Source organism: Anastrepha ludens, chromosome 3 (genome assembly GCF_028408465.1).
Source record: "Anastrepha ludens isolate Willacy chromosome 3, idAnaLude1.1, whole genome shotgun sequence".
NCBI lineage: Eukaryota > Metazoa > Arthropoda > Insecta > Diptera > Tephritidae > Anastrepha > Anastrepha ludens.
Genome location: NC_071499.1, coordinates 115786262 through 115799147, shown reverse-complemented (window position 1 = coordinate 115799147; position 12886 = coordinate 115786262). Strand labels below are relative to the sequence as shown.

The window sequence follows — 12886 nt, the reverse complement described above, 5'->3', positions numbered from 1 at the left end:
TTGTACCAAAAACAAATTTGGTCAAAACAAAAATTAGTAGAAGAAAAAACATTTTGTTTTTTTAAATTTGGTCAAAAAAAGTTTGGAACAAATTTTTGGTAAAAAAAATTTTTTTTTGTCATTTTTGAAAAACTTCCACTCAAGTTTTTTAAGTGATATGCCTTCGGTGAATTTTAATGTTTATAGAGATTTTGTTAGAAAGAAGATTTTGTGGAAAAAATATATAAAAAACGTAGTTTAGGGAAATTTTTTTTTGTGGAAAAGCTTTGTGAGAAAGATAATTTTTGGTAAATAAAGTTTTGCAAGGGAATTATCTTCGGTTTTTTTTCAATATTTAAAATGTTCAAATATTAAAACTATTAGTTATATTTTAATTCTTAATGAAAAAAGTTGCTGGGGAATCTCTTTTTATTGAATGGTAGTCACGCACCAACCCATTCGGCTACGGCGGCCGCCGTATTTTTATTATTTTTTTACATTATTTTGATTACTATTTTGTATATTATTTTATTGTTTTTTTTATTACTTTTATTATTTTTTATATTACTTGGTGAATTCTAAATACAACTCTGCAAACCAATCCTGCTCTCTTATACGAACATTTGTACATCATGGAACCTATGTACTTTGTAAAACAATTATACATTATATAGTAGACGATGCCAAAAATGTAAAACGGCATTTAGAATAAAAGCGTTAATTACATTGACACGATTTTTTCTTTCTCTGCGCGGAAATACTGCTTCATTATTTCTATTATTTTTTTTTTAATTTTCTTTTATTTTTTTTAAATTACTTTTATTTTTTTTTATAATATATATTATTTCTATTATTATTATTATTGTTTTTTTTTGTATGTTGTTTTTGGACTGTGAACTGTGCAAGTATAAATTCACTGAGGTGAGGCTGGCCAGCTGCGCCGAAAGGTCGGTATGGTTCAGAGAAAAACAAGAGTATGAGTACTAATTTTTTCACCAGGGCCTCATACAGAACTGCTGTGGACCATGAATGATTTCTTTTTATTTTAATCAACACATAGGGACTAAAATATTTGTTTTCTCTTCAAACCCTTCAATTATGGGCTTTTCCCTCTGGCACGAATCAATCGTTGCAACAAAAAATTCTAAGTTATAAAAATTCTAAGGATGAAATTATATTTCTATACAATCTTAGTCAAAATCAGCTATTGCGCCGTTTGAAAATTTAATAAAAAAAAATATATATTGTATAAAATTGTATTAAAAAAAATTATCAACCCAGTTTGTGTTTAAAAAACTCTTCACCAACTTACACAACGACACGACATTAACAATTACACTCACAGTAAAGGGAATACAGCAATAATTAGGTATCAGCACACAAGCTAGCACAGTTACTGCAAATAGTATGCATACGAATATGAGCACTTCGTAGCAACATGTAGATATATATAATATTTTTTTCCCACTCTACATAAAGGAAGCTGAAATACGACAGTTTGCGTAATTTGTGCAAAATAACTACAACAACAATTACTTTGTACAACAAAAGGACTTCTTGTGGCACAGAGAGTGTAGTAAGTACTTTTTAGTGTTGAAATTTGAAATAGATCTTTTTTTTTTTTTGCCAAGTGTTGTAAATGTGAAAATTTACTAATTTTTAAATACCAAATTCGGCCACGAAAAAGTCACGCAATTTCAACTTCGACTTCTTTGGTTCTTCACGCGGATGATGCACCGTTATTTGATCACCCTCTTCCGAGATGAGCGTCTCACTTGGCGGCGACAAAGCGAATTGTTCGAGTAGCCGGCGTTCCTGTTCCTGCAGATCTTCCGGTTCGCTTGGCGATTGTGCATCAGTTTTTTGCTGTTCCTTTTGCAGCTGCAGCATATGCTGAGCGACGAGCATTTTTTGCGCTTGCTCTTCAGCCTCTTTTTGCTTTTTGAATGCTGGATGGGCGCAGAGTGCCATGAATTGTTTGTAAGTCGCCAATTAGTACCGATTTCGAGTGCATTTTTTTTTTTTTGGTTTTTTGTTTTTGTTTTTGTTGTGATGCACATTTTTTTGTTTGTATGTTAGTTTCGTTTTTAGGTGTGTTAGTTAAAAGCGTAGAAAAAAATTTAAAATTGTTAAATAAAGTTTTTCTAAAAAGTTTATAATTATTAATAATTTAATAAAAACCATTGAAAAAAAGCAAAAAGTTTGGGGCTTAGTTTAAAGGTATGGAAAAAACTAGAATATTTAAATAGGGTGGGGGTAGCATACTTTAGGTCGAAAAACAAACTCAGAAAAAAAGTAAATAAATAAATAAAATTTAAAAAGCGACGCATGCACGCAGTACCTACTCAGAAAAAAGTTCTTAACGAAATTATATGAAGAAATATTTGATGTGCCTCTTTTTTGTGAAATAACCAGATATTGATACATTTTTTCCAAATTTTTTTAAATAATTTTAATAATTGTTTTTAAAAAAATATTTTGTATTCTATAACAAAAACCACATACATACATCCATGTTCAAACTGTATGCAAAATTTTTTAGCATTCATCTAATTTTAAGCAAAGTTTCAACCTTATTCAGAATTTTTACAAAATTTTGTTAATTCTAGTGCATAAAAATGCTCGTTGATTTTTAATAAATTTTTTCCTTAACCGTGTTGCGCATTTTCTTCATATAATGAATATAGAAAGTTTTTGTATATGGAGAAAAGGCGCCGTCAGACTTAAAAAGTTTGAGATTTTTTCGAAATTTTTTCATATTTACATAAATATTGTACAAAATTTAAATTTTTGATTTTATGATATAACTATATTATAGAACTAACTAGTAGGACTATGAATAAGTTCGTGCGGTTTTTTTTTTGAAATTTGAAACTTTATTGACGTAAAATGGTTACAAATTTAATATTCAAAATATTGTCCATCGCTTACTACTACTTTTTCCCATCTTTCTGGCAATTCACGGATTCCCTTTGTGAAAAATTCGGTCGGTTTTGCCGCAATCCACGAATCGATCCATTTTTTGACTTCATCGTAATTACGGAAGTGCTGGTCAGCCAGGCCATGTTGCATCGATCGGAAGAGATAGTAATCGGATGGCGCAAGGTCTGGACTATACGGCGGGTGGGGTAGGACATCCCATTTGAGCGTTTCTAAGTATGTTTTGACCACTTGTGCAACATGTGGCCGAGCATTGTCATGTTGCAAAATAACTTTGTCGTGTCTATCGGCGTATTGCGGCCGTTTTTCTCGCAGTGCTCGGCTCAAACGCATCAATTGTCGTCGGTAGACATCCCCCGTAATCGTTTCATTCGGTTTCAGTAGCTCATAATACACAACACCCAGCTGGTCCCACCAGATACACAGCATAACCTTCAGGCCATGAATATTCTGCGCCGACGTCGATGTTGAAGCATGGCCAGGGTATCCATACGTTGCCCGACGTTTTGGATTGTCGTAATGGACCCACTTTTCATCGCCAGTCACAATTCGATGCAAAAAACCCTTTCTTTTGTGCCGTTGAAGCAGTTGTTCGCATGCCATAAAACGGCGTTCAACGTCTCTTGGCTTCAATTCATACGGCACCCAATGGCCTACCTTTCGGATCATTCCCATGGCTTTTAAACGTTTGGAAATGGTTGATTGATCAACTCCCAAAGTTTTTGCAACCTCTTCTTGCGTTTGAGCCGGATCTTGATCGAGCAATTCCTCCAATTCGGTATCCATGAACTTTGGCGGCGCACCCTCGCGTTCTTCGTCTTCCAAGCCAAAATCACCACTTTTAAAGCGTGCAAACCACTTCTGGCACGTTCGCTCAGATAGAGCATGCTCACCATAAACTTCCACCAAGATACGATGACTTTCGGTTGCTTTTTTCTTCATATTAAAATAATGAAGAAGAATTCCCCGCAAAAACACATTATTTGGCACGAAATTCGACATTTTCAAGTGTGGTAAAAATATTGTTGTTTACGCTTCAAATAAAAAACTTATACTGACGTTTGTGCCTTACGACAGTAGCTCTCCAATGAATGTTTGGAAATGTGGATCGATGGAATAATAATCAAGTTACGCCATCTGTTGTAAAACCGCACGAACTTATTCATAGTCCTATATATTTTTGTGAGAAAATAATTGAAATTAATAATATATCGTCCCCTTAGTATAACAATAGCCTATGTGCTCATAGGCTATTATTTTTTTATTGAATTTTTGCATTCTCCATCGTCGACTTTATATGTGGTCAAAATTTTGTCAAATTCTAGTTCCACAAAGTGGGTCAAAACTTCAGTCAAAAAATAATAAATATTTACAGACATAACGAGATTTGAGTGAGAGCTACTTTCGACAAAAATTTTGAAATTCATTTTCTCAAAACATCAAAAAATTTATAGGCTATTTTAATACTAAGGGGACGATATATAAATAGTGTAGATAGATATTTGGCTATTACAAATTTACGTTTTTATGTTCCTTATATTTATTTTATTTTAATGTTTACTTTTTTTATTTTTTTTTTTTCAATTACTATTTGTGAATTTTTTTTGTAATTATTTCTTTAATTTTTTAAAATTCAATTTTTTTTTATTTTAAATTCATTTTATTTTTTTTAATTTATTATGTTTTTAATTACTATTCGTAATTTTTTTTTTTTTTGTATTATTTTAATTTTTTTCTATAGCCACTAGATCCATTTACTCTAAACCTAACCTCGGCTAAAGGAAAAAACTACTTTTTACGACATCTTTTTTGACCTCAAAGAGAGCGACGAAACTTGAATGCTGGTGGAACTGTACTGATATTAGTATGCATTCGCGAAACAAATATACATATATACATACATACATATATATGTATTAGAAAATATATCGAGTAATAAAAAATTAAAGCAATATTTTTATTAACTCGCTTGTGTTGCAATGAATTATTTTCACGCCAAGCAAAGCTAATTTATCAATATTTTATCAACAATAAAAAATTATGCAACCTGTGAATTATTTACAGCTATTAGAAATGTAGTGCGCATACGCGCACAATAATACCCACAAGTTCACAGGCACAAACAAACCGATATACATACACATATTTATGTATGAGTATTTTAATAAAGTTGTTACATAAAAGTAATACGGCGCGGCCTGCAGCAAAGGCCTGTTGATTGTTTACAAGTCACGTATTAGTGCGACACTATTGTTGCTGCCTTACTGTTTGGCAGTCGATTTTTGTTATTGTCGGCATGGCTTTTAGCTTGACGCTTTTTGTTTTCAAAAATTTGGACTTTTCCTATATAAACTTTTTCTAATAAAAAATTTTCCACAAAGAACTTTCCACATATAAGCTGAACTCAATTTAATTTTGTACATATTTCACTTAATTTTCATTTATGGTTGCCACTGCTGGTATTGTTGTTGTTTTTGTCATGGCTTACATTGTACTAGTGGGCGATTACAAAACTGACAGGCAAAAAAAGCAAAGAGTTAACAACGAGGAAATTGTAAAACGAAGCGACACATGTGAAAAAATGTGAGAGAAACTGCAACAACAACAACAAGAAATGCAGCAAAGCATTCCAATGCATTATTGAATTTGTAAGTAAACAATAAACAACAATTTAAAATAATAAACTGAAATAAATGAAACGTAAAAATGGATGTAAGAGTGAAAAATATAAAGCTAAACAAAATTTAACGAGTAGCAAATATGAAGAGTAGAAAAAGGTATAAATAAAAGCTAAAAAATGTAATGTCAGGAAAAGTGTGAAAAAGTGCATGCCATATGAACAACAACAACAACAACAGCAATGGCGAAATAAAATATTCATTTCAACTAGGTATAGCAAATTTCATGTATCAACACATGACGACGATGCGGGGGCAGAAAATACTTGCACTTAGTAATGGCAACCCTAACTAAAAGCAACCTGACATTCGCTAACCAAAGAGAATATGCAGTTTTTGCTGTAGCAGCATTTAAATCATTACTAGTCACAAATACAAGTGCATTATACAATAAATATACATTTATGTATGTAATTGATAATTGCTGAGAAAGACTAAACTAGCGGCACAATACCCAACTAACTTGCTCGTTAAGGTAAAGATCCATATCCCTAGACTAATTTGCTGCAAACAAGGAATAAATTGAAAATACTTGAGTCCAGTTCGCAACTAGTACACATTGGCATAGAAGACAACCAGTCTGGTAAGAACTAGTTAAAAAAATATCTCTTGACTAATTTGTTTCAAATAAGAACTAAATTGAAAATACTTGAAACTAGTTCGCAACTAGTACGAATTGGCACAAAAGATAACCGGTCTGGTAGGACCTAATTAAAAAAAAACAATTTCCTTCTCTAATTTGCTGCAAATAAGAATTAAATTGAAAATACTTGAATCCAGTTCTGAACTAGTACGAATTGGCACAAAAGACACCTAGTCTGATAAGAACTAGTTTAAAAAAAGTCCCTTGACTAATTTGGAAATTCTCGAACCCAATTCGCAACTAGTACGAATTAGCATACAAGACAACCAGTCTGATAAAAACTAGTTTAAAAAATTCCTTGACTAATTTGGAAATTCTCGAACCCAGTTCGCAACTAGTACGAATTAGCATAGAAGACAAGCAGTCAGATAAAAACTAGTTTAAAAAAATCCCTTGACTAATTTGCTGCAAATAAGAATTAAACTGGAAATGCTTGAATCCAATTCGCAACTAGTACACATTGGCATAGAAGGCAACCAGTCTGGTAAGAACTAGTTAAAAAAATATCTCTTGACTAATTTGTTTCAAATAAGAACTAAATTGAAAATACTTGAAACTAGTTTGCAACTAGTACGAATTGGCACAAAAGATAACCGGTCTGGTAGGACCTAGTTAAGAAAAAAACAATTTCCTTCTCTAATTTGCTGCAAATAAGAATTAAATTGAAAATACTTGAATCCAGTTCTGGACTAGTACGAATTGGCACAAAAGACCCCCAGTCTGATAAGAACTAGTTCATGCACCAGCTGTAAGTAAATCAAAATTCATTGTCTCGTACTCATATACCAAATAACTAGGCTTTAATTATGTATTTACATACATGTTTATTATAATTAAAATTATAAAAAAAAAATTATAAAAAATAAGCCCTGCTGCCGTGGCTATGTACAATAATTTATTGTATTCTGAGGTTGCAGTTGTAGCTGTTGTAGAATTATTGTTTTCTTAACTTTCTGTTGCTTAAATTAAAAAAATTGTCTACGACTAGTTCCCAACTAGTGTAGTAGTAAACAAGTTTGGCCAAAACTTCTCTTCAATTAAAACATTTTTTCAATTTAACTCTAGTTCACAACTAGTGTTGTCTATGCTCAAAAGCAAACTAGTTCAGTAGTAACCAGATTGTGCTCCAGTTGAAAATAAATCTTTTTTTTCTTGACTATTCGATTCAACTAAAAAGTATTTACAATTTGAAGTCTAGCCCACAACTAGTACAAAATAGGCAAAATAGCCCCAGTGTGGTAATGACTGGTTTCTGTACCAGTTGAATAAATTTGGTTTAACTAAATTCAGTTAAAAAAATGTATTTTTAGCTTGAAAAGTGAATGAAATTCTTAATAGGTACCCAACTTATACAAATTTGGCTAATCTACAAAAAAACTGGGATGCAAGGAAACCAGATGAAAGGAAATAGCGAAAAAAACCGCGAGATGGAAAATTTTGCGACTTTCCATTCGTAAATTAATTAAAAAGTTTATCCACACCATTCCCTTTTATGGGAAACAAAAGTTGGAAACTCGTCATTCTCTTGAAGTTTCCGCAATTTTGAGCCAGCAAATTTCCCTTTAGGGTATTTATACCAACATTTTATCGTTGCACTAACTCTTTCTGATATTTGTCATTAAAATGAATGTACGAGCGAATGTCAATGCTGACATTTGTGAAAAATGTTGCTGATGATGAAAAATTTTCCTGTGCCAACGTTCGGATTGAGGGGGCGGTGAGACGCATAAAAAAAGGTGAAAGCTTTTAACTAATAAATAGTAAAGCAAATAGTGAGGTACAACAGATTTCATGCCACGATGAAGGACACGTGAAATCAAAAACTGATTTCGTGGGAAAAAATAAAATAAAATACAGCAAAATACTCGTATAAACACGGTCAATAAATAAAAATATTTGCTTACAGATTTCCATAAACATTAGAATTTCCACAATGTATTTAACTATATTTATAATTTTAGAAAAAATAAAACTAAAAAAAAATATACCTTTATATAGGTTGTAAAAATGTTCTGAAATTGATAAAAGAAATTAAAAAAAAAAATTTTGGAATATGTTAAAAAAATTAAATACAAAAAAATACATTTAAAAAAATAATTTTTGCTTTAATTTTTATTACTTTTTTTAGTTTTATTAATTAAGTTTTCTGCTTAAAAAATTTTAATTATATTTTTTTAATTATTAATTAATTTAATTTTTTTATTTATTTATATAATCCTTTATTTATTTAATTTGTTTATTTATGCAATATTTTTATTCATTAAGTTTTTTTAACCATTTATTTTTTTTTTTTTTAATATTTATTAGTTAATTAAATATTGTAATACAGTTCGTTTTTCTTTGTTCTCATTTTTGTTTAATCTCATTTTTTTTATTTGTTTATACATTATCCGAATTAATTTATTTGTTTTTTGTTTTTCTGAATTTAATTGGTTTAATACATTTTTAAATTTTAATCCCACGCTTTTAACTCTAATTTGAATTACTCTATTTGTATCTTAATTTTTGTTATAATTCTGTTCTGAGGTAGTTGACTATGACTGATCGTTCGATTTGCTATTACTTCATTATAGGTCTCTTTGTCATTAAAATTTATTTTCTACTTTTTAGTTCGATTAGTAATAAAAGCGTGTTTTTTAGTTTTTTTAAACTATTTTTTATTTTAATTTTAATTTTATTTGCCATAAAATTGTTATATTTTTGTTTATGGAAACTTCAAACGATTAATAAAAATCCGTAAAATATTGGATAAAAAATATCTAAAATATCAATATATTTATAAAGCTATTTTCTAATTTATTTGTTTTTTATTAATTATTTTATTTTTTATTTAAGTAATTTTTTGGAATTTTTTTATTTGAGTTAAATTTTTGTTGGAATTTGCTTTTATTAATTGGTCTTTCAATATATATTAAAAAAAACTTTTTTGTTGTCTATACTTTTAATTTTATTTATTTTTTATTACATTTGTTTAGTTTATTAATATTTTATTATCTTTTTTAATTTATTTATTTTTTTATTATAGTTTTTTAAATGTTTTAAATTTGTTTCTATTTAATTTTTTCACTTTTAATATTATTTATATTATGTTTTTTTTTCTCACAGAAACTTCAAACGATTAATATAAATCCCCAAAATATTAAACAACATAGGCATTTAGTTATGATATTTTTTACACTCAAATCAAAAGTCTGATTAATCCTTATCAGCAAAACATTGCCAAACACACAGAATTGCATACAAACTTAGATTATGCAAAGTGTCTATTTGGTATGCCGTTCGGCCGCAATAAATTGTAATTACCTTAAAAACCGTTACGTAGCCATATTAAACGCTCATTGCATTCATCAGCTTGCTGTCATTCCATGCGGCGCTTTTTGCGTTTTCCTTCAACTATCATTCTAATTGAACTCGAGCCATTTCCCCCCCTTTTCCGCCACCTGATTTCCATTGTATATTAATTGAATTCAATTGAAGTGGAATTGAACGCAGCCATTTGCAGTGTGTATGACTGCTGCTCATCTGCATTCCAAGTACATCTGCACCAAATTCAAACATACATACATAATACAAAATTTGAATTTCATTTTTATTGAATTTTTTCCCAACATTTTACTGCAGTTAAATCGAATCGTAGAATTTTGTTCACTACTACGATGATTTGCTTGCTGAGATTACATTTTTATTCAATTTTCCAGAGGAGGCGCTGCGTACGGATTTTTTTCGCATGTAAACGCTTTATATATGAGCATTTTTTTCTCTTTTTTGTTTGCTTCATTTCAGAAATAAGATTGATTGCTAATATTTTTTCCATATAAATTCACTAGCTGGCATTCCCTCGTCATTTTGTTTGCTGAAAATTTTTAACAGCCACAGCCAGCTATTTCCTCATCAACGTGCATTAATGCATCACAATTTACACTTCACTCTCTACTCACCCACCTCTTTCACTCACCTCCTCCTTAGTTACCTTCTCTCGATTAGACGCCACTTTTCATCTAATGATATTCCGTTCGTCTACCTTTTCCTTCATTTATTTCAATTTATTTTTTATGCGCTTCCTGTCTGTCGCTTTGCGGTTTTCACCACTCACACTCTCAACAAAACTTTCAACTTCGTGCGTTTATCCTCATCATCTCAAACTATCAAATTCTACACGCTCACTCCAGAACTTTTACAACAATTTTCCAATTTCTCTTATCTGCGCTTGAGTTAAATGTTGCTGTTTTGCTGCCTTCGAGTTGGGATTTGCGAAAAAAGATAACCATCCTAATGGTTGTGGTTACGTCCAAGCAGCAACTAGGTGAGTGCTATTTTGATACCACAGACCTCAGTAAGCATTTACCAAGCAAGGCAGTTGATAAAAAAGAATACATTGTGGAGACTGTGGTCGAATCGTCTCTGCTGAATTTTCCATTCGAATGCTCTCAGGGTGGAATCCAGTGCCTAATTAAAACTGGATATCTGCACAACCGTCAACTGTTCAATTTTTCTTTGTTCTTTCGTTCATTTGCATGCCTACGACTTCTGCAATAATCATTGCGTCAGCCTTTAAGCGCGTGGGCGCCTGCTCATAGGCCAATGCTCAGTTAGAGTGGCAATCTGCGCTCTTGAATTTGGCAAATTAATATTATATATGTCCGGTTAACTTCATATTCGGATCAGGTGAGTTTGGCTGTTCAGCGGTTTGAGATGCTGGAGATGGTAAAAGAAAATGTATTATTTGTCGTTCCTATTAGAACTAGAAACAGTTACGTGCTTGGGGATATCAGAAAACCCTTTCTTATTTATTTTAACTTTTTCTCTTTTTTTATACCTTTTTTTTTCAAGTAATTCAATAAATCATTATAATTCATATTGTTTCATTAAAATTCTAGTACTTTACCATTCATTATATCATTTTGGAGCGTATATTAATTTTTATACTTTATTTCGTTTTTTTTTTTATACCAACTCTGCAATTTCTTAATTTTTATTCTTTAATAAATTATTTTTAATTCCATTATTTAAATTTATTTATTTGTTTTTATTCTTCTTTTTTCCTTTTTTTCCTTTTCTTGGTTTTTTTTTCTTTTTTCTTATTTTTTCTAGTTTTATCTATTTATATATATTTAAAAAAATTTACAAAATTGTTTATATTCCTTAATTCAAATTTTTGTATTATTTTTTAATTCAATTTTTTTATTATTTTTTAAATTAAAATTACTTCTTTTTTTAATTCAAAATTTTTTATTATGATTTCGTGAAAAATTTTCTAGTATTCTATTCTATAATCCAAATTTTTCTTCTATTTTAATTCAGAATTTTTTACTTTTTTACTAATGTTTAATTAAAGTTTTTTATTATTTTTTAGTTCAAATTTTTTTCATTATTTTTTTTAGACAATTTTTTTACTTTTTTAATTCAAAAAGTTTTATTATTTTTTAGTTCAAAATTTTTTATTATTATTTAATTCAAAATTTCTTATTATATTCTACGACAAAATTTTTTGATTTTTTTTTTATTACATTTTTGTTTTTTTTTTATTCAATTTTTTTTTATGTCAAAATTTCTTAATTCAAAATTTTATATTGTTTTTTAACACCAGATTTCTTATTATTATTTAATTCAAAATATTTTTACTATTTTTTTATTCACAATTTTTTATTATTTTTTAATTGAAATTTGTTTATTATTATTGAATTCAAATTTTCTTACTATTATTTAATTCAAGCTATTTTAATTATTTTCTAATTCAAAATTTTTTATTTTCTTTTAATTCAAAATAGTTTATTATGTTTTAGTTAAAAATGTTTTATTATTTTCTAAGACAAAATTCTTAATTTTTTTTTTTTAATTCACGTTTTTTTATTATCGTTTAATTCAAAAAATTTATTTTTTAACACCAATTTTCTTATTATTCTATTCTTATTATTAATTAAAATTTTTTTATTATTTTTAAATTCAAAATTTCTTATTATATTCTACGACAAAATTTTTTAATTTTTTTTTTAATTACATTTTTGTTTTTTTTTTTAATTCAATTTATTTTTTAAGTCAAAATTTCTTAATTCAAAATTTTATATTGTTTTTTAACACCAGATTTCTTATTATTATTCAATTTAAAATATTTTTACTAATTTTTTCTTCACAGTTTTTTATTATTTTTTAATTCAAAACTTTTTATTATTTTTTAATTCAAAATGTTTTTTTATGTTTTAGTTAAAATTTGTTTGTTATTTTTGAATTCAGAATGTTTTCTTTTTTTAATTCAACATTTTTTATTATGTTAAGTCAAACATTTTTTATTATGTTTTTAGTCAAATCTTTTTTTATTTTATATATATTAGTATAATAATAATTATATAATCTTTTATTTATTTGTTTTTTTAATTAACATTTTTTTTCTTGTATAGAATCGCAATCCATTTAAATCCTTCATCTAAATAAAAACCATTCTGTAACCCATCATTTAATTCCACCTCGTAAATGAGCACTTAAAGTAGAAACAAACTGCACGTAACAAAGAAAAAATGAAGCAAACAAACTGCCTTACGAAAATTGCATTTTTGTGACTATCCACGCACGCGAAAGCCAATAAAAAAGAACTGTTTGAAAGGAGAGTGTCGCCAAAACAGGACAACTAACACACTTTCTATGTGAAATT

General features: G+C 28.8%; 1 protein-coding gene across 1 annotated transcript in view; it reads right to left on the bottom strand.

The window, feature by feature from the left end:
* The window catches only part of LOC128858864 (serine/threonine-protein phosphatase beta isoform), a 115242-nt gene that overhangs the window by 81790 nt on the left and 20566 nt on the right, over nt 1-12886 (bottom strand). Inside the window, exon 2 of the mRNA XM_054095407.1 lies at nt 1647-1928. Coding sequence (XP_053951382.1) covers nt 1647-1928 — 282 coding nt within the window. The remainder of the gene's footprint in view (nt 1-1646; nt 1929-12886) is intronic.